At 33.0% G+C, this 24168-nt stretch overlaps 1 protein-coding gene across 1 annotated transcript; it reads left to right on the top strand.

The window, feature by feature from the left end:
• Positions 1 to 23134: 23134 nt before the first annotated feature.
• LOC140446299 (uncharacterized) lies at positions 23135 to 23575 on the top strand. The gene has a single exon (XM_072538837.1). It carries the CDS (start codon positions 23135 to 23137, stop codon positions 23573 to 23575), a length of 441 nt encoding a protein of 146 aa, XP_072394938.1.
• Positions 23576 to 24168: the final 593 nt, after the last annotated feature.

Raw genomic sequence — 24168 nt, forward strand, 5'->3', positions numbered from 1 at the left:
TTTTGCTCTGGCTACTTTGTAAAAATATTCCATGCGATTATTCAGGTCTCGAATATATTTACTCATTAGTGTTTTTTGATTGTATAGAGTTTCTGGTGGTCGGCCTGCAGTGTGCCCAAATATAAGTTCATATGGTGTGAAACCGTGGGTCTTATTCTTTGTGTTGTTATAGCATATTATTGCATAAGGAAGTATAGTGAAGGGATGATCGTTTGGGTTTTCGGCTTGATTTGCTCTAATCATTTCTGAGAGTGTGGCATGAAACCTTTCTATAGATCCATTAGATTGTGGATGGTTAACGCTAGAAAATGTTAGTTTAATGTCGTATAATTCGCATAGATCTTTGATTATAGCATTCTCGAATTCTCGACCGCAGTCACAATGAATTCTTAGTGGTGTTCCATAGTGTTGAAAAAAGAGTAGGAGTGTCTTGACTACTGTTACTGCCTTTTTGTCTTCCAAAGGATAGGCTTGCGTGAATTTTGTCAATTCGTCACGAATAGTTAAAGCGTAGTTCCCAGTAGGGTATTCGAATATATCCATATTTATTCTTTCGAATGGTGTTTTTGGAGTTTCTGTTATGACTAGTGGTCCACTTAAGTTTTTCCTGCAAATCTTAACTTTTTGGCAAATTTCACATGCTTTTACAAATTTCTCTACATCTTTTGTTAAATTCTTCCAATTGTATTTTTGCTTTATTCTTCTGACAGTTTCGTTTATTCCTCGATGTAAATTGTTTTTACCACAATGGTAATGATCTAAAATTTGAGGGATTTCGTCTTCGCTGGCTGTTTTTATTATATTTTGACAGATTCTTAATTTTAATTCTTTGTCAGCAAAAATATAAGAAAATATCTCTAGGATAGGTAGTTCGAGATTATTTTCGACGCAATATATTTTTGATTCATCGAATTGATCTTTATTTGCAAAAAGTACAAGAAACAAGTGTGATATTACTCGTTCGGAATCAAACGGTAATGGTATAATAAAATATTTTCGATCTTTTACAGTTTTGCTGTGTACAATATTAATTCTTCGGTTACTATATTCCATGTTTTCTTCGAATATGTCATTCATTATGTTCTCGTGGAGTTCTTCAAGTTTATTTTGCCAAAAAAATGTAACAATATTTTTGTTGGATTTGTCTAATAAGTCCGTATTCGATGTTTCAATTTTAGAATAATCGATTATTGTCTTTGTTCTATACAGTTCGATAAACTTGTCAAGTTCTTCGGACATTTTTTCTATATTTTCTTCATCGTCGTCTTCGTTTTCTTGAGTTTCCGTGTCATCTTCATTCGATGCATGTAATGAGATTTTTGATTGAAAGTTTGCACAATCCTTGAAATGGTTAATCTTTATCCTTGAGAGGGCATCTGCATTTCTGTTTATTTTTCCTGCGCGATGTTCTATTTTATAATTGTATTCTTCGAGTTTTAGGCGCCAACGCGCTAATCGGCTTCCGGGATCTTTTATCGAGAAAAGCCATGTAAGGGGTCGATGATCGGTAATCAGGGTGAATTTTCGGCCAAAAAGATATGGTCTAAAATGTTTGACTGCCCATACGATAGCTAATAGTTCTCTCTCTATAGTCGAATATTTTGTTTCGGCACCTCATAAAGTTCTGGAGGCATAAGCTATGGGTAAATCTTTTCCAATAGGGCCTTGCGATAGAACGGCTCCAATCGCGAATGCACTAGCGTCAGTTGTGAGTAAAAATGGTTCCTCAAAATTGGGATATATAAGTATTGGATCTGAAGTTAAAATATTTTTGAGTTCGTTAAAGGCTTCTTTGCAATCAGAATTAAAAATAAAAGGTACGTCTTTCTGAAGTAGTTTCGTAAGTGGTTTAGAAATTTTGGCAAAATTTGGAATAAATCTTCTATAGTAACCGGCTAAGCCTAAGAATGACTTTATTTCTTTGGTGTTCTTTGGTTCCGGGAAGTTTTTGATGCAAGATGTTTTAGCTGGATTTGTTTTTACACCATTTTCTGTTACAAGGTGGCCCAAATATGCTACTTCTTTTCTTAAAAATTCGCACTTGTCTGGCTGTATTTTTAAATTTGCTTTTCGTAACCTTTTAAAAACTTCTGTTAGTCGTGACATGTGATCATGAATAGTGGGTGAGTAGATAATTATGTCATCCATATACACTAAGCATCTTTCGTTTTGTATTCCTAAGAGGATGTTGTCCATTACTCTTTGGAAAGTAGATGGAGCATTCATTAGTCCGAATGGCATGCGGACAAATTCGTAATGTCCATTTTCGACGGAAAAGGCCGTTTTCTGGATGTCTTGTGGCTCGATTTCAATCTGGTGAAATCCAGACGCTAAATCTAGTGTTGTGAAGTATTGGCATCTTCCTAGTTGGTCCAATAGTTCTGATATTTGTGGTAGAGGATAACGGTCTTGTACTGTGAGTTCGTTGAGTTTTCGATAATCAATAACAACTCGCCATTTTTGTTTTCCTGACGCATCTAATTTCTTCGGTACGACCCAGACTGGACTGGACCAGGGCGAGACACTTTTCTGGATTATTCCTTCTTCTAACATTTTATTAATTTGCGTCTTTACCTCTTCCTTATGTATTTGAGGATATCTATAGGATTTAGTGAAGATAGGTTTAGCGTTGTTTGTTTCGATTTTGTGCTTGATTTCGTTTGTGAAGGTCAGTTTGTCGCCTTCGACATAAAATATATCTGCGTATTCAGTACATATATCTAGAATGAGTTCTTGTTCTTCGCAATTTAGATGATCAATTCTTAGTTGTTCTTTAATTATTCGTGTTCTATCTACTACGGGTTCTTCAAAATCATTTCCGTTGTAGGATAGGATTGTCTCCGAATTTTTGAAAGGTTCGATTGAAATGTCTGAAAATTCGATTGTCTTCGGCATAGCATTAGCATTTAGTACGGAAGTTAGGAATTCTCCATTTTCATCTACATGGACTAATGCATGAGGTAATCTAACTTTTTCCATTTCTTGAGCTGATAATATGGCATCTGTATTTGATAAGTTGCATTTTAGTCTGCATATTTGTTCGGTCCGGCTGTCAATGGTAATTCTGTTTTTTTCTTTTATTCGTTTTCTCTCTGGTCTTTCAAGATTTTTGTCTTGATCTCGGTTTTTTACGATAGTATATTTTTCATTTATAGGGTTTTGATATTTTAAATTTGATTCCTGTTTAGAATCTGATTTAATTTTTATTTTAGGTTCGTTTTGTCTTGTTTCTGTAGGGTGTGTCGGTGTTTTGTCTTTAGGAGATGTGTTTGTCTCGTGTCCTACTTTGTGAAGGGTGACAGTTTTAAAATTTGTATGCAACTGTCGGGATTTGAGATCTATTACGCATTCATAATGATCTAGAAAGTCTATGCCTATTATGCCATCGAAATCAATGTCTAAATTGAAAATAAAGACTTTGTGAGGATTATTGTCAGTGAAGGGAATTAGGACAGATTCTGTTATTAACAATTTTTGATCGGTTATACCTTGAATAGTAACGTTTTCAGGAAATCTATTATGATAATTGCGTGCTGTGTTTTCTTTGAAAACAGTGATTCCAGCACCTGTATCGATTAAAAGTTTAAAAGTGTTGGTAGCATCGTTAATGTAATATAAATTTTTGGAACTCATTGTATGAAATGGGGTTACATGAATGTCTGTTCGGGAAAATTGAGATCCGGATGAAAGTTGTCTAAGTTGAGTGCTTGGATTTGTTCTTGGATATTCGTAATATCCGTTGAGGAGTTCGTATGATTGGGAGGATGATTTTGATTCTGAAGTGAAAGAAAATCCTGATAATTTTGTGTGTTATTGGTTTCGTAAAAGTTATCAGTTTGCGGATTATTTTCTGTATAATAATTCGTTTCATAGTTTTCATAGTTATCGGTATTATAATAATTATCTGTATAGTAATCGTCTGTATAATAGTTAGTCGTCATTTCATCAGGGTATTCGTTTAAAACATGTGCTCTTTGGAAGTTTGGGTTTCTTTGAATAACAGATGGACGATTTTGATTTTGATTTTGAGATGAAAAGGAAGGTCTCTGATTATTTTGATAGTTGTTAGGTCCATTATTATATTGGTTTTGGTAACCGTGTGGCCTAGAAAAAGTTTGGTTTGGCTGTACGAAACGTGAAGAGCGGCATTCACTATTTAGATGACCAATGCGGCCACAATTTGTACATTTTGTAAACTGAGATGAGGGTCTTCTCATTGGTTGAGAGGATTTAGGAATAGTTGATCTAGAATTAGATTTTTGTTCTTCAAAATATGACAATTGAAGTTCGCGTCTAATACGATTGCTTGCTTCAATGAGATCTTTTGGATTACTAGCCCTAATAATTTGTCCTAGACGGGGTTCTAAACCGGTTAAAAGTGTGTTTAGGGCCATGGTATCGATTAAGTCACATTGGGCAGTTTTTTGATCTGGGGATAAATTTGCTACTTGGATGGAGGCGTGCATTTTTGCATTCAGAACTTGTAAACGGTTAAAGAAAGTTAGAGGAGATTCGTTAGATAGTTGTCTTATTCTTTGTAAGTCTTGTATTAAGGAGGTCAGGTCTCTACTGTCTCCGAAATGTAGATTTAGTAATTGTTTTATTTCTGTATAAGAAATTGGTTTTCTAGAATTAATAAGCTGTGCAGCTTTACCTTTGAGTTTATTTTTTACGTGAATCGTTAATAGAACGCGCTGATTGCCTGTGGCCATTTTAAAAGCACAGTCGCACGCATCTAAAAATGTAGAAAGAGAAATCGGATCGCCTTCAAATTCTGGGATAATAGAAAATATTTCCGAAAGCTTGTATGGTTCGATTTCTTGTTGAGTCTGGGAACGTGTCTCAGGCATTTTTCGAGATATTTTTAAACGAAAATGAAAAATAGATGTATGGAGAAATATAAAATGTATCAGTATGTAAGGGAAAAAAAATGTGGTGGTATATAAAGGGCAAAAATGTATCAATATAAAAATATCAAATAATATATCAACAAAAATGTATCAAATATACCAAATAAAAATATATCAAGAGAAAATATACCAAAATATAGCAAGTAAAAAAAAAATATGTCAATAAAATATCAGTATAAAATAGTATGAAAGAAATATGTCAATATCAATAATTTCAAATATTAGATAATCAACTTGTATATTTTTTTTATGTATCTTAATTAATTGACTTGCAGTATAGTCAATTTCGTAAATTATTATAACAAAATTATTAACGAGATGATTGAAAATCCACTTACATAAAGAAGAACATCGGGACGCCTTGTTCTCTCTGCTCAGCTACCAGGGGCTTCACTAGGTGTTCCTTCCGTAGATTACAGGAGTGAGGTTGTTCGGAGATGCTTTCTTCTTTAAGGGTTGTCTTGTTCTCTCTGCTCGGCTACCAGGGGCTTCACTAGGTGTTCCTTCCGTAGGTCACAGGAGTGAGGACTTCCGTAGATTCTTTGTTCCGTTAAGGGATGAGAATCCGCCGCTGCCAGTGAGTATACACGTGTTCTAGCAACGTTAACCGGATCCTACTGACTTTGCGCCAATTGTTAGATCACTAATCACGTATTTGACTTTTTAAAAAAGAACTTTATTTGTTACAAATTAAATATTAAATAATAGTACAAAATTAAATTAATTTAAAATGACTACAATAACTGGACTGATCGAAGTTGCAGCTAAGAGTGGTTCCGGCATCTGAGAATGGTAATTTATAGGTTTGGTATGAAGTGCTGAATTGCTGTTCCCATGAATATTGGCCAACGGTTCGTACAAAGTTCTACTGCGTGCTCAGCGGTTTCTATGGGAATGGGATGATGAAATCTGAAGTCGGCGAACTTAAGCTAGTTCAAGGTTAATATTTTCTCATATAACATATATATATATATATATATATATATATATATATATATATATATATATATATATATATATATATATATATATATATATATATATATATATATATATATATATATACTCGCGATCATAAAATCCGGGTCATCTTGAAAATTTCAAGTTTCTTAAATATTTTTGCCTCTGGTGCAGTAATTACGTTTTTTTTGCTAATGTATTTTTTATTTGTCATCAATGTTTGTTTTGAAGGAAAAAAAATGGTTTTTTATTGTTTTATTGAAAAAAAAAACAGAAAACAAATAAAATTGTTGATAAAACAGACATACGAAAAAAAAATGGAAAATACAGAACGTGGTAAAAAATCAGTGAAATTTCAATGACCAATATCGTGTATTGCCTCCCCTTGCTCTAATAACCTTTTGCAGACGACGGGGCATACTCTCAATTTTTCTCCGGATTACATGTTGTGGTATGTTATTCCACTCTCTCAATAACAGATCCTTAAGCTCTTGTGCGTTGTTAGGAGGAGGCGTATGGGTTTGAATACGTTTTTTTCAAATCGTCCCAGAGATGTTCGATAGGATTAAGGTCTGGAGACCTAGCTGGCCAGGGTACCCTCGTAATTCCAACTTCGTCCAAGTATTACATACTGATCCTGGCAACGTGCGGTCGCACGTTGTCCTGCATAAAAACGGTGTTTTCTCCAAGCCCTGCCATGTTGGGCATAACATGTTCTTCCGGAATCTCCGTAATGTACCTTCGTGCAGCTAGGGACCCATTTTCGATTAAGGGTAATTCTGTGTAGAAGTCGGAAGATATACCTCCCCAAGCCATGACCGAGCCTCCACCAAATGGCATTCTTGGAGCAATGCAAGCTTGTGAAAATCATTCACCGGTTCTCCTCCAAACTCTTACACGTCCATCGGATCCAGTTAGGCATAAACTAATAAATAATCGAGAAGATAGTCAAGAAGAACGAAGTCTTCTTCTGACTGTTGCAACACTAAAATTGCGATTTCGTACTTCCTCTAAACGATTTTGATGCATAACCGCAGTTGAGGTCCGGTTTCGTAAAGCCTGAAACACAAGGAAACGGTCATCTAGTGCCTTGATCGTTCTTCTTCGTCCAAAGCCAGGTCGCCTAGTTAGGAAACTTGCCTCCTGAAAGTGTTGAAGCACTCGTTGAACCGTAGAAAGACTTGCGCCAACAGTTCTTGCGACTTGCCGTTGAGTGTGACCGTCTTCCACAAGTGCAACAATTTGTGTCGTTTCAAACAGTCAAAGGCATTTTTGTCAAAAAATAAACACTAATAATGGCACTAGTAAACACTTATGGTGGCAATAATAAACATTTGTCCGTTGCATTTGAACAGAAAGTCGAAGTACAAACGAGACATTTAAAACAAGCGGAGTTACAGGTAGCTTTCATTTTGGGAAGTGTGCACTTTACCGTGAAATCGGCACTATTGGAATTCTTTGTTACAAAGGAAACCGCAACAATTCTCAGAAACATGCATTAGTTTGTATTTGTGTTATTATTATTTACGATCAAGCTCGTTAAAAATGAAATATCGGTGATTTTCAAGGTGACCCGGATTTTATGATCGCGAGTGTATATATATATATATATATATATATATATATATATATATATATATATATATATATATATATATATATATATATATATATATATATATATATATGTATATATATATAATATATATATATATATATATATAACTAAAGTTTTATTTTGAGGCTGCAGTCATTATTAGGGCAGGATAAGTGTTCTTTTAAAAGGTTACAATTATTTTATCAGTAAACACAATAAAATTAGAATTAAAACATTGTATAAACTATAACTTTATAGCACAAAAACTTACAACATGAGGTTAATAATATATATATATATATATATATATATATATATATATATATATATATATATATATATATATATATATATATATATATATTATATATATATATATATATATATATATCGACACATGCTTTAAAAACTCATACAACTGACACTTCAAACCACTGGCGCTACGCTCTAGCTATCTTTTATTTTATCTTTAATACCTCGCCTTTTTAATAGCTGGCAACCCTAATTTTCGACCACTTTTTCTCAGGCAAACTTATATCATCATATCAAGAAAACCATCAGCTTTAATTTGATATAAAAAAACATGCATATACATAATGAGCAGTGTATTTTATTTAAAAAATAAGTAATCGAAACAAAAATTTTGTCAAAAATTAATTACTATTAATTAAATTAAAAATATTGGCGGCCAATTTTGACTGGCAACCTATTATCAATTTATTCTTCTACTTTTAAATATATATACAAATGTAAGTTTGATGAACTACGGTATGAACGTGGTGATCCTGTAGTGGGATCTTAAACTGGTATGAATAATTTTTATATAGATTTTAAGGGCAAATATTGTGTTAAAAGTATTATGTTATCGTTACTTCCTCGTTTGACAATACTTAAAATCTTCGCAATAAAATATTGCAAAAAATACGGATATATTTATTATTCTCGTGAATTAAAGAAAATGACATTCCTCAAGAGATCCTTGATTTTTGTCTTCTTTCTTACGAAACTCACGACCTAAATGGGTCCTTTAAAAACTGCAAGTCATCGATATTAGATTTAAACATTCAATACTGCCATTGTCTTCTTTTTAATAATCATTAAATACTTTATGATGTTGTAACACATATTAAAGGTTACCTGGATTGAATAAAAAAAATAATTTTTGATTGTAATGAGAATATTATAAGAATAGGAAAACAATGCTTAGAACAATAAGAATACAAGAACAAAAGTTTTTTATATCTCTAATATTTTGTAAAACATTAACTGAACTAAATTTAAGAAAATGTAATTTTTTTTATTTAAAACACTTATTCCACATTAACCAGGCAGGGTTATCAGTGAGATGACAAACACAATAGTTTTAATATGATTATGTGCACTAAATAATATAATACAATATATCTCTTAAAATAATTTAATACATTTAAATTTTTATCTGTCAGGATAAATTTAAGGTTGTCTGAAATTCCATGCATTTTTCTTTGATTTTGGAAACATAGGCAGTCAAGCAGGAAGTATTTCACTGTCAATGAAGTGGAGCACTTGTTGTAAATTGGTGATGGATCTTTACTGATTACAAATTTGTGTGTGACAGCACCTTTCGGCATTTTAGGTTTAATTTGGTTGCTGAATTTCCCAGTAATTTTGTCAAATGTCTAATTTTGGCATTTGTGTATTTTGTAATATTTTGTAGTATCTTCTAAGTTTGTACAAGTACACGGCTTGTAGTTGTTAGTTGATACGCTTGTTCATTTTCCCATATTCCAGTATGCGATGGTAATCAAATGAAAGCTGTGTCCTTTCCCATGGAATGAAGTATTTCTAATTCATTTTTTACTGTTTCTATAATGGGATTTGTTGTATAAATTTTCTTTAATTTCAATAACGCATTAAGTGAATCTGTAATGATGACGCACTCCATCGTGTTACTCGTTTTGAAAAAAGGTAAGGCTTTTAATATATCTGCGGTCTCGCGTCTCGCCTGTGAGTATACTACAATTTGTAGGTAAGTGTATTCTGTAACACTTGAACACTTGAAAACTCCACCATAACACTGAATACTAAGTCCATTGAAAGAGTGAGTAAATTTAAATACCTGGGATCGTGGCTTTTTGAAGACTGGGCATCGGACAGGGAAGTAAAATGTCGCATTGAGCAAGCTCGATAAGCTTTCGTAAAATTCAAGAAGGTACTGACTTGTTCAGAGTTCGATCTTCAACTGAGACTAAGGTTTACTAAGTGCTACGTGTGGTCAGTGCTGCTATATCGCGTAGAGGGCTGGACACTCAAAACGAGGGATATAAACAGATTAGAAGCTTTCGAAATGTGGCTCTATCGCCGTATCCTAAAAATACCATGGACACCGAAAATCACAAATATAGATGTCCTTAAAAGAATAAACCAAGAACGCCAACTTTTCGAAACCATCAAGAAAAGGAAAACGGCGTATCTAGGTCACATTATGCGAAATGAAAAATACCAGTTCCTCCAACTTATAATCGAGGGTAAAATTGAAGGCAAGAGAGGAATGGGACGCAAGAAAATGTCCTGGCTCCGAAACATAAGGCAATGGACAGGGATTAACGACATACAATCTCTGATACATATTGCAAGAAATAGAGAATTAATGGAAAATGTGATCGCTAACATCCATTAGTGGATTTGCATCTAAAGAAGAAGAAGAAGTATTCTGTAGGAGTTTTCTTTATCAGAATAGTAAACAGCAGCATGTTCATCTGGGGTTTTAGAGGTGTCGGTAAAGATTTGTAAGAAGTTGGGGTAATAGGATATGATTTCTGCAAAAAGATATTTAATTATCGAGAAGTTTGTATTTGATTTGGGGTACTTTCTTAGTATTAAGTCAATGGTCAGTAGGCGGGTTGTCCATGGAGAAGAGATTGCCTTTGTATATAGCAATTGACTAAGTTGATCTATGTTAAAATTTGTGACTTTTAAGAGTCAATATTTAAGAGTTTACTATATATATATATATATATATATATATATATATATATATATATATATATATATATATAACGAGGAAATTTATTACCGAACGGGAGCACCTAGTCTTGTGGATCATTCGTAATATTTTTCATACATGAGCAGAACATGACTCAATTATCATCATCAGATTTACCTTAGTCAATTTAATGTATCGATGTGATTAACTATTTTATAGTTATCTACTGGTAAAAAAAATTAAATGTGTAAATATTGGATTATTAATGGCATATATCTCCCTACCAACATAGACCCATTATTTAGTGATATTTATAGAAGTTATTTCGTTAGTAATAAAAGAAATTGTTAAAAATTTAATAACAGATTGTCCATTTTTTATATTAATGATTAGCATTTTTTATAAATATTTATAGAAGAATTAAATTAATTATGTAATGCGACCCACTAATATTTATTAAATATATTTTCGTGATTATCTTTGTGATTATATATACACTATACTTCTTTGAAAAGGACCCACTAGAAAGAAATGACGAAACAGGTCGATTTTTAAATTTAGTTTTACTTTTATTATGGATAATAGCAACTGTGATGACGTAACCGTGGCGTCGTAATGACGTCATTCATTTGTCTTCTTTTGAAAAAAAAGCCTATAGTTTCTTAACTTTGAGAAATTAAGAAAGAGAAATTCTATGAACGGTGATATATAGTACTATTGCCCTAAACTAAGTAGTTTTTGATATACAAGATATTAATAATCAAATAAATAATTGTACAGGTTCAAGAAATTGTATTTAATTTTTAACAGCAGAAACAAACGTATTGGTTATTTAAATAAAAACCAGTTTAAGTAAAATGCTGAAATACCAATGAGTGCTTACTATTAAAATGGAAATAAACCAGAATTGAAGTTTAAAATAAGTTTATTGACGTTTCAATTTCCACTTCGGAAATCGTTCTCAAAATACCAACGTTAATAAATAGATCACATGCATGTAGGTGATACACAATTTGGTTTGCGCAAAGTCCTAGAAACGCGTGAAGCTCTTTTTTCACTTAATATAGTGATACAAAGAATCCTGGAAGTCAATCAAGATATATACGCATGTTTTATTGACTATAATAAAGCATTCGAAAACATAAACAATTAATGAATGTCCTGAAATCAAAGAAGATTCACGACAACGACCTCAGGATCATATCAAATTTATACTATAAACAGCGAGCAAAAGTACGTGTTAACGAACAGCTGTCAGAAGAAATTGAAATTAGACGTGGAGTGAGACAGGGATGCGTATTGTCGCCAATTCTTTTTAATTCCTTCCCCGAAGAGATGTTGAAAAACGCTCTTGAGGGTGAAACAGCTGGAATAAAGGTAAATGGAGTTCCCATTAACAACATTAGATATGCGGACAACACTTTGATCTTAGTCGAAAATGTTACAGATCTTCAGGGACTGATGACCAGAATAGCAGAGTATGAAAAAGAGTACAATGAACGTCAAGAAGACGAAATTTATGAGAATATCGAAAACTCAAAGAAATAACGAGAATCTTCTAATAAACGGAACCAACGTCGAACAAGTGGACAAATATGCATATCTGGGAACAATGATTAACTCCACAAATGATCAAAATCAGAATAGAAAAAGCTAGAGCAAATTTCAACAAAATGATAAGAGTGCTATGTACAAGGGATTTAAAATTTTAACTAAGAGTTAGGTTGGCGGGGTGCTATATTTTTTCGACTTTGTTTTATGGAATGGAATCTTGGACCTTAAATGCGACATCAATGAAAAAACTGGAATCATTCGAGCTGTGGGTGTATAGAAAAATTAATTGATTAATTAATTTGTGATTTCCGAAGTGGAAATTGAAACGTCAATAAACGTACTTTAACCTTTAATTGTGGCTTATTCCCATTTAAATAATAATTACTCTAACATACCACAAGAAAATAGCTTCAGAACAATATTAAGACATAAAATAAAATTCAAAAAAATTAAAGAAAATTTTTATTTAAAAACGAAAAAATACATAAAAATCTGAGTGTCCGGTTAATTTTCACTCCAGTGTATATTTATAGATATATTGTCAACATAAACTAAATTCCCATCAGAGTCCTTTTGATACCAAAAATTGAATGGGAATCGGATTGAAAAATATATTTTTTATTTTCTTTATATCTAGAATATTTGTTAGTGAATGACAGGAACATTGTTTATAGAAGGAAAAATTACTGGTATTAAAAAAACGTTGTTTTATTGCTTTTTTAATGGACTAACATTACAGGACAAATATATCAGACATAGGTAGCTCACATATAATGGAGAATTTGTTTAATGAATCATTGACAAGCAATAACTCACGAAATGGATCGTAAAATTGAAAACAATATTTTACGCTGCTCCATTTACTTTGATGACAACGCTGCTCATAATATTAACTACGTGTTTCTAAATACAAAACCAATTTTTAAACTTTCACCTATAAGCAAATATTACTTATTGTCAACAAAACTAAATATTTGATTTAAGCATATATCTTCGTCAGTGCCGAGCTTATGCCAAATTAGGCAGAGAGTTTTTTTATGAATTTCTGATCTGAATGACTTTTAAATATGTTATAGAAACAATTTTTATCATAAAAATCATAGAAATAAAAAAAAAATATCTACACATATGTGACCGTTGGGCTGTGTATATTTTGCTCTCCATTGTATTAGAGGTAACAAAAAACAAATATTTTTCGCTAAATAATGTTTATTCTAACAAAATTATACAAAAAGCTTATCGCCTAAAAATATTAAAAACAAAGGTAGATGTTTTGAAAATTTCAGAAAATAGTTTCTTTTAAAACAAATAAAAAACACATTGCATTTGTAACAACTGACCCTACTTCTACTAGTGAATGTTTCATTCCCACATCTCGCAGCGTCTTTGAGATCCTCAGGGAACGGGCAAGTGTTCAGAGCTAAACAGCTCTGATTCTTTATTTGACAATGACACGTCCAGGTCTACCTACACATGTTTTCTTTGGTGATAGTTCTTAAAATGAAGAATCATCTTTTGCAACAGATCTTAGATGTCTAAAATCAAAAACTCGCCTATTGCCAGTTTAAACGCATGTAAATCTAACATGTTCAATTTAGGCAAATTTTTTAAACTCCATTTTGTATTGAAGCCAAGCATTTACTGTTGCAGAGTCAAAAAAATGTTCAATGATTCTTACTGGCTATATTCTTGTTTTATGGTAATTTCGACATAGATATTAATCTATTGTTTAAATCAACCCTACCAGTATATCGTCATACTCTTTAATAACATAAGTTTGTGTAACTTCAATGTAACTTTGACTAACTTTTGAGTAACATCTCACTAACCTAGTTGCATTAACACTATATATTGTCATGTCATTGTATGTCATTAATACCGGCCAGTGATCCATCCACTTAAGAATAGCCATCTTGTCGTGATTTCTGAGAGAATAATCAAAAGATCCTCTTCCATCTCGCTTTAGATCGCCATCTGCTTTTAAATTTATATTTGGAAAACAGCTGTTTATCAAAGTCCCTTTTTCTTTGAAGTCATCTATTAGAGCAACACTCGTGAAATGTCTATCAAAATAAATATTTGTCCTAGGTAAACACGTCTGACAAAGTCTTAGAGCAGCTCTACCTCCAGAGCTAAATTTTCCTTAATTTTCCAGCAAAAACGTAGTTTTTTAGTTCCGTTTGGATTTGGTTTTCTTAGAATACACTGTCTAAACGAGACGTGACCAGTAGAGGATATCATCTGCTCGTCAACGCAAACATAACTTTCGCAAGGAAGCTTCAATACTGCTTAGTGAAAACTAATGATAAGTGGTCAAACTTTCCATAATGTATCGCTTCTTTTCATTTGTTATTTTATCATTGTAAGTAATATGAATATTGTTTCTAAGAAGAAAATATCTGTCTGCAATAACGGCAACTGTAAATGTCTTGACCAATAAAGCTTAATTATTGGATAACCAAGAGCACTCATAATTAAAGTGGACCGAACAAAAGAGTTTATTTCAGTAACATTAGTATAAAGTTCTCAGGAACGGTTTTTTAAGTCATCATCATCATCATCATTCAATCTTTGCTTATCCACTGCTGGACATAGATCTCCCTCATAATTTTCCATCTATTTCGATCTTATCTATTTCGATCTTGTGCCTCTTACATCCAATTCCTATGACAACGTTTTAGATCGTCAGTCCAACGTGTTGGTAGATGACCTTTGCTTCGGTAGGCATCATCTCTTGGTCTTCATTCCAGTATCCGATTTGCCCATCTATTATCTGACAATTCGAGCCACGTGATCTGCCCAGTTCCATTTCAGTGTTGCTACTCTCTCTACTGCATCAGCCACTCCTGTTCTTTTTCGTAGCTGGCAATTTGGGATCTTGTCTCGTAGTGAAACGCCCAAGATAGCACGCTCCATCGCCCTTTGACACACACGGGTCTTTTAAACTGTTCTCCTTGTCATGGTCAACGTTTCCTCACCGTAAGTTAACACGGGCAAAACACACTGATTAAACGTTTTTCTTTTAAGGCATATTGGTATATCAGACGATTTGAAAATATGGTTCAGCTTGCCGAAAGCTGCCCAAGTCAGTCTTATACGACGGAGAAGCTCAACGGTTTGGTTATCTTTTCCTATGCGAATCTCATGACCTAGGTATTTATAGGCCATTACCTGGTCTATGGATCTTGTTCCTACGCATATATCTTCGCTGACTACAAGATTTGTCATCATCTGGGTTTTAGATATATTTATTTTCAATCCCCCTTCTAGCGAGGAAAGGTAGAGCTGATTTAAAAGTTCTTTGGCCTCATCTATCCTATCAGCTATTAGTACAATATCATCTGCAAACCTTAGATGGCTAAGCTTTTCTCCGTTTATGTTTATGCCCTTTTCGGTTAGTTTTGCCCTTTTACATATATATTCCAAAAGCGTAGTGAACAGTTTCGGCGATATGGTGTCCCCCTGGCGTACTCCACGTTGTATCGGGAATTTCTGGGTTTGACGATCACCCACTCTAACACTGGCTGTTGCGTTTTGGTATATGTGTTTAATTATATTTATATACCGATAGTCAATTCGGCATTCTGTCAAGGCTTCCAACATTTTTTGTTGATTTACGGTGTCGAATGCCTTTTCATAGTCGACAAATATTAAAGCTAGTGGTTTATTATATTCAGTGCATTTTTCTATAAGATTTTTTATTACCAGTAGGTGATCGTTTGTTTTATAGCCTTTTCTAAAACCCGCCTGTTCTATGGGCTGATAAAATTCCAATTTATTTTCTAGTCGTTTCGTAATTATTTTTGTAAATAGTTTATAAATATGTGAAAGTAGGCTTATGGTCCTGTAATTCCTGAGGTCGGTAGCATCCCCTTTTTTATGAAGTATGATAATTTCTGCGTTATACCACTGGGTTGGTGTTATTGCTTCCTGCAAACATCTAGTGAATAGTTTGGCAAGCACCTGCCATAATCTTTTTCCAGCCACGTTCAAGGCATCTGCCACTATTTCATCGCCTCCGGGGGACTTATTGTTTTTCATTTCTTGCACTGACCTTCGAACTTCATTGGGTGTTACGTCCGGTAAAATTTCAGATCTCTGATTGATTATTTTTGGTAATGATCCACTCCGGTTACATTGCTGTTCTTTGTATAGTTGTTTATAAAAACTCTCTATCGTGTTCATAATTTGAACTCTATCCTCAATGATTTGCCCCTGTTCATTTCCTAATTTGTGGACGTTTTTTCTTCCAATGGACATGCTCTGTCTAAGTACTTTCAAGCTTTTTTCTTCTTCTATTACTCTAGTTATTTCCATCGTATTGTATCGTCTCAGATCTTTTCTAACTTCCTTTTTAATTTTCTTATTCAAAATTCTTAGTTCATTTTGGTTATGATCCTGATTTTCCCTAAGTTTTCTTCTTTCCTCTAGAAGATGTTTTGTGTTCTGGCTTAATTTTTTGTTATTGTTTTCAGGACGAGGACAGTATTTCTTTTCAGCTTCTTTCAATATTTGAGTAATATTATTGTTCATTTCATTGATGCTGATATTCTCTAAGTCGTGTGTATCCAAACTAGTCTTAATATTTTCTTCGTAAAGTGTTATATCTTCTGGGAACAGCCACCTTCCACTTTTCTTTTTGAGGATCATTTTTTTTCTTTCAACTTCAGTGTTAATAAGTAATAAATGTTTTGTAAGTAATAAATGTTTATCATTTCAGCCATTATTTTAAAGAAATTGTCATCAAAATACTGAATAAAATATCTTATCGGTGTCCAAATTTCTTCATCAAATGATTCGTGCCCGTTTGGAGTAAAAAGGGAAAAGTTTATAATTAACTCATTATCTATGTTTCAGTTATTATTAATATATCGTTGTTGTAGATGACCTAAGAATGCCTCTTCTACCAGCACCTCAGCATCTTTGATTAGGTGTATTTTTTTGTAACTGAAGCATTAAACGAAATGTCACTAACAGTTGTACTTAAATCTGCTATTTCTTTCACTGCCAGTATCATTATCATTTTCATTGTCTTCTTCTCCACCGTTTTCATCAGAATCCTTATTTGAGCTTACAACATAATCGTTACCACTGTCAGTTGCATTACTATCACTGTTGTTTAAAATTTCTTCTTATTCTGCGTAGCTTAAAACGGATTTTCTACCTGAAAAGAAATAAAAGTTAATTTTAAAGACCCAACGGTCACAATGTGTACAAATGTACAAATATAAATAAATATGGCATTAAAATCTAATGTACACATTTGTCGACAAATGTTTTTGATATACATATGATAATTTTGGAGAAAATAAAATTTAAATAAAACTATATAACCTATGAAACAATGTGTGGCGCCAAATTCAAATTAAGAAACGTACACTGAAAAATATGAACTTTGATTAATTTGTACACATATATGTACGTGTGGCCAGTACGTATAGACCCAAGTGTCTATATTTAGGAAAAACTAATGATACAAAATACCACCTCCCAGTAGAAAATGTACAGCATTTTTTTTACTTAAGTTTTCTTTTTTATTTCTATACAATTATCCAATGATATTATATGCCTTAATATGATACAATGTGTTAAAACACTTCAAGCAATGTGTACATATTGTATCTTTAAATTTTTCCAAGGTACGTGTATACATTTGTTGCACAAAATTTAAATACTCTTATAATTGTCGAATTTTACAATAAATTTACAGATACTGTGATGCTTGAGATATGTTAATTTAAATATAAAGAATCAAGTGTTTGCCCAATCAAACACCTATCTTTTTATATTCTTCATTTAAGTTTATATAATCATTTCCCAATGTGAATAAATAACTAAAAATATCTTTCCATGACATAATTTTCCAAAATTGGTAGGATGTTTTGATTGTTTTTTTTTTATATTCTGATAAATTAAAACATCTTAGACAAAACTACTTAGGTATATTAAAAACAATACATGCAATACTCTTTGAAATAATAATTTTATTTTTTAATAACGACTTTTTTCTTTTTTACTGTCGAATTTTTTTTAATACCTTTTTGAAGGTATGTACCTTCAAACCTAGAGCTTGGAAGAAGAAATACTACTTAAACCTTCCTTACACCTACCAGCAGGATGCATTCTGAAGGACTTAATAAATAGATAACATCGGCTAGTTCTTCTTAAAATTGAAGTTCAGATCTTCCTCTTTCCGTACCATGTCCATTACTGAACATTGAGTATTATAAATAACATAATTTCATTTACCGCAGCTCTGAAGAGAGACGATGATACCCTTAGTAAAATCAGTTCAAATACCCTTAGTAAAATCATTCCCATGATCAAGATGGAATTTTCAAAAAACCGACTGGGAGAACTTACAGCTTGATAACAGTTTCAAAATAAACAATTCAAATCGGTGCAATTACATGCTTAAGTGTCATTTAATATTTTTAGATTATTCTTTTCGCAGCAAGTTATAATTCGTTTTTCACTGTCGTTTATATTATCTTCACCATATTGGCTAACAATTTTATTTGTTATTTTATTTCTTACTCGTCCATTGATATCTCCAAGTTTTATTTTAATATTATTTTTCTAGATTTTCCAATTTCTCTAATTTCATTGTCAATATGTTGTAGATCCCTAGAATTGTCAATCTGTCAATCAGTAATTATCACACTGTATATTAGTTTTAAGGTTTAGACTTGTAAAATTCTTTGTACCATTTAATAATCTGTACGGGTGCCGATAGCTTGTAGTCAAAAGAACTTTCTAGACATAAACTTCTAAAGTGGTCAAAGAATCATAACAATGAAGTAAATTAGTAATTCCCAAATTATCTATTTGAGTCATCCAAATAATCCCAACAACAAATGCAAGTTGAAAAATAACATGAAAAAGACAGCAAAGATTTGATTTCACGCACAAAGCGTCTATGTATCTGTTGATACGTATTTCGACTTAATAATTCTCATCAGAACAGTTATTCATAGGCGTTCTCAACGTGAAAAATAAATCTTCTCTGTCTTTAGAAGCAACAATAAAATGGCTTCGTTATGGACGCAATAACGACATCTGATAGAAAAATCCGTAAAATAGTTTCGAAACAAATTCAGATTTCTGCTTTAATCTGAACCTTCTAAAAATTGCAAAGTATAACAGACGTTGATAAAGATGTTAATAGATACATGGGGAATCTAAAATTTGCATTCCACGACATGTCCATCAACTAAGCAGAAATCCTTAACGAATTTGTTTTTTGTACTCGTACAGAGTAAATCCGAATAAAATGAAAAAGACAGCAAAGATTTGATTTCACGCACAAAGCGTCTATGTATCTATTGATACGTATTTCGACTTAATAAGTCTCATCAGAACAGTTATTCATAGGCGTTCTCAACGTGAAAAATAAATCTTCTCTGTCTTTAGAAGCAACAATAAAATGGCTTCGTTATGGATGCAATAGCGACATCTGATAGAAAATGGCGGCCTGCCATCGACCGTAAACCTACTCAGGTAATTTTACCAAAGAAAGAAGAGTTGAAGGTTGCGAAATATAAACAGATGCTTCATATAAGTCGAGGGTCAAGGGGGCGAGTTGAGATCAGTTTGAATCCAGCATTGGGTGAGCTCGAAGCTCCCGTTCTCCAACTCTTGTCAATCGTATCACCGACAAGTTCTCTAGTTTTTTTTTTGTACATGCATTCAAGACGACTAAATTTTAGTTGTAATTGTTTAAATAGACTTGTTAAAACGTTCTTGGCGAAACTTTCATTTGTCCTAGAATTTTGGGTGGTCCTTCAAAAAACGTATAGAAAAGTGAACCTTATTAGTGAGCCTAGGGACAAAACTTGTTCTCCAAAGGAAAAGTTATCAGGACGAGGTGTAAGGACAAACCCACCTACATCTTCGCACATATTGTTTCCTGCGTTTTAATATATTTTCTTAGTTTTTCAGGATCAATATTGACACTCTTGCTTACGCTCGATGATCTTTTGACATACCACTAAAGAAATGGTCAGAATACCCTAAGTTTTTAGATTTCTGTATTTGTTTTGTTTCAGTTATTACAGCTGTGTTCACATATAGTTCTTTTATATCATCTGTAACTTCATTTATTTTCTTTGTATCATATCATGTCATTCAATTTTTAGTTTGTACGTTTTCGTTTCTGTTTAATTAATTCCTTCCCGAAGCTTTGGTTAGGTTTTTTAATATTTTCTTTTTTTATGAATGATGAGAATTTTGCATAGCTTTGAAGGGACCAGAATTTATTTTCAAAGTGTCTTTCTCTTCTCTATATTTAATCTTAAATATAACTTTTCTGACAATATTTTCAAGTTTTTCCGTTATTCTTAAAATTCAACAATAAGCTACTAATTTAAAAATTATTGTTTTACAGATGGATCCAGCAGTAATGAGATACCAGGCCATGCAAGTGTCGGGATACGATTCGTTTAGGCCATCGTGGAGAACTGGTACGTCAGGAATACTTTTTTTCGTGTTACCTTTCTGTCTTTATTGGTATGCATTGCATACGAATAAATATAACGAGGAAGGAAAAATCAGAAGAGGTGAAGTTGCTTATAAAGATAGAATAGCAAAATTTGTATAAATTATCATGAATTATGAGGAATAATTGTAATAAAACCTAATTGAATATTGGTAGATTAAATATGTTTATAATTAATTTTATTTGATTTCTTAGATCCTAAATCCTACTACTGTAAATAGCAGATCATCATCATCATCATTCAATCTTCGCTTATCCACTGCTGGACATAGATCTCCCTCATAATTTTCCATCTATTTCGATCTTGTGCCTCTTGCATCCAATTCCTATGATAACGTTTTAGATCGTCAGTCCAACGTGTTGGTGGACGACCTCTGCTTCGGTAGGCATCATCTCTTGGTCTCCATTCCAGTATCCGTTTTGTCCATCTATTATCTGTCATTCGAGCCACGTGACCTGCCCAGTTCCATTTCAGTGTTGCTACTCTCTCTACTGCATCAGCCACTTCTGTTCTTTGTCGTAGCTGGCGATTTGGGATCTTGTCTCGTAGTGAAACGCCTAACATAGCACGCTCCATCGCCCTTTGACACACACGGATCTTTTGAACTGTTCTCCTTGTCATGGTCAACGTTTCGGCACCGTAAGTTAACACTGGCAAAACACACTGATTAAACGTTTTTCTTTTAAGGCATATTGGTATATCAGACGATTTGAAAATATGGTTCAGCTTGCCGAAGGCTGCCCAAGTCAGTCTTATACGACGGAGAAGCTCAACGGTTTGGTTATCTTTTCCTATGCGAATCTCATACCTAGGTATTTATAGGCCATTACCTGGTCTATGGATCTTGTTCCTACGAATATATCTTCGCTGACTACAAGATTTGTCATCATCTGGGTTTTATATATTATATAAATAGCAGATAAGGACCATAAAAGGACAACAGGGGCAAAGAAGACCATGCTTAAGATCAAAGGTTAAATTTAGAGAGCTTTAACCATGAAAACGTAAAATAAGTCTCATCTAGTCATAAAATCGACTAGATGAGAAGTTAGCTTCGAAAGAATTTGAAAGTATTGAGCAATACCACAATTATATAAAAAATGTCTACACCAAGCAGCGCAAGACTCTATTCTTATATAAAAAAGAAAACCGTATTAGTGGGATAAAAAATTACGAAAATGATAACCGTCAAAAGGGGGAAATACAACAAAACCTCAGCACGAAAAGTCCCCAGGATAATAAAGAATTTAAAGAATAACAAGCTAGAGTATGGAGGATGGTAAAGAAAAAGAAATTATTATTAAAATTATTACAATAATAATAGAGAAAAAGAATTAAGCGGAAGTAGGGTAAATGATACAGTCGTTGGCCATGCTATAGTGATTGGCCATGTTAACATAAATTTATAAATATTAAGAATTTTTGCTGTTACTAAAATAAATCAAATCTACAGAATAATTTTGACAACGTCGCTTAATGTTCACCTAAAGTTTCATCTGGCTACAGTCACAATAAAGTGCTTAAAGGTTGTGATTACTTCTTGCTGTCGCCAGTTTAGTTGTTCACAGGTAAAATCTTACGAATTTCTTAAGGATTGTACACTTGTTTTTGATCCATTATAAAGTTAATCGTTGTGGATATAGATATAATTTAGCATGATATATTTAACTAAGGTTCTAACTGATCAAATTTTAGGCCCCAAACATTTTTAGATAACAAAAAACGCGCGAATTTATTATGCCAATAACTATATCAATAATTTAGGTATATAAACAGTTATTGGCCGGCCGGCCAATTACTGTGATAAATTTCTAAAATAAACTTTCAGATATAATTTGTTTTCAATAAAAATGGGCACTCTAAATTACATTATTCTTATTGTCACCTTTAATATTCTAAGAGTAAACAGTCGTTGGCCGTAGGCTAATTACTATATTTCAATATGGCCAATCACTATCGCAATCTTTTTTTTTTTCAGTTATAACATGCCAAAGGTCTGTGAAGGTGTTTCTTACCGAAAAAAATATAAAGAAGATATAATTAAGGCTTTAGAGTCTATTGAAAATGGTATGAGTCAAAGAGAAGCTTCCAAGTTATATCAGATTCCTCGAGCAACACTTCAGTTCCGGTCAAGTGTCAGATTTAATAATAAAGTTTCTCTTGGACCTCACCCAGTATTAACTTCAGAAGAAGAAGCAGTTCTAGAAAGATGGATTTTGACCATATACAAGAAAGTATTTCCTCGTAGAATGGAAGACATTCAAAGCTTCTGTGAAATATTTCCTTGACGCAGCTCCTAGAGAAAATCCGTTGAAATATAACCATCCAGGAAGAGGATGGTATCACTCTTTCCTAAAACGTCACCCAAATATAACTCTAAGAACCGCAGAAGGAATAACAGCAGCTAGCTCAGTTGTAGCCGAAGCAGACATAAGAAACTGGTTTACTAATGTAGAAGACTATTTATAGGAAAAACAATTATTTGAGATTCTTGAATATCCCAGCAGAATCTACAATGAAGACGAAACCTGTTTTTGGCTTTGCCCAAAGAACAAAAAGCTTGTTGTTTGAACCTGTTTTGACTTGCACCAAGAGGAGCGAAAAACGTTTATGAAATATACAACATCATTCAAAAAACAATATCACAGTGATGTTTACATTTTCAGCTTGTGGTGTTGTGACCCCACCTATGATTATCTATGCTTACAAAAGACTGCCAGTTGAAATTGTTAAATCTGTACCTGACACCTGGGGAATTGGATACGGTGATAACGGTTGGATAAAAAATAAGCTGTTCTACGAATATATAGGAAACATTCTTTATCCTTACGTAAGCAAAAATAACATCAAATTTCCAATAGCCTTGTTCGTCGATGGTCACAGCACACATTTAACCTATGAAATTAGCGAATTATGCACAAAGCTACAGATAATTCTAATTGCTCTGTACCCTAACTCGACTCGAATCGTGCAACCTGCAGATGTGTCCATTTTTAAGCCCTTAAAAGAAGGATGGAAATGTGCTGTATTAAAGTTTCGGAGAGAGCACCCTACTGAAGTTGTAACAAAGGACAATTTTGCTGCAGTTTAAATACAGTGGTTGATAATATAAAACCAGAAAATATTAGAAATGGTTTTCGTGCCTGTGGGCTTTTTCCTTGGAATGTATCCGCAATTGATTATTCCAAATTGCACTGGCAAGACAAAAGAACGAGATAGAGACACGGAAGTCAGTAAAATTACATTCGAAACATTTAAAAAAATTGTTGGAGAGGAAAAAATGGAAAGGCTTAAAAACTTTGTTGAAAGTGATGCATATAATTCCGATTTTTTGACGTTGTATTATATTTATAAAGAATTTTTGGAGACAAGTCCACCCGTGAATACTGATCAACTGGAAGATATGGATAAAGGCTAAGATACAGAGCAGCAAGGAGGAACGGACTAATTTCATGGGACGATCCAATCTGAAATCTGTGAGCCAGAATTAACTCTTGAAATCAGAAATTTACAGGATGAAAAAAATTAGGGTTTTATTAAGCATACTTTGGAAATTATCGTAAATGAGCAAATGTTTGACATTGAAAATATTCCTATTCTAATAGAAGAAAATACTAGCTTCGACAACCAAATGCCTAACACTTCATCGCTCACCTCTAAACACGTCTTATTAAATAAGTCGTC

Source organism: Diabrotica undecimpunctata, chromosome 7 (genome assembly GCF_040954645.1).
Source record: "Diabrotica undecimpunctata isolate CICGRU chromosome 7, icDiaUnde3, whole genome shotgun sequence".
In the NCBI taxonomy this organism is placed as follows: domain Eukaryota; kingdom Metazoa; phylum Arthropoda; class Insecta; order Coleoptera; family Chrysomelidae; genus Diabrotica; species Diabrotica undecimpunctata.

Bases quoted from the DNA above. Each gene is read 5' to 3' on its own strand.
- LOC140446299 (XM_072538837.1), top strand. From the start codon at position 23,135: ATGTTTACATTTTCAGCTTGTGGTGTTGTGACCCCACCTATGATTATC.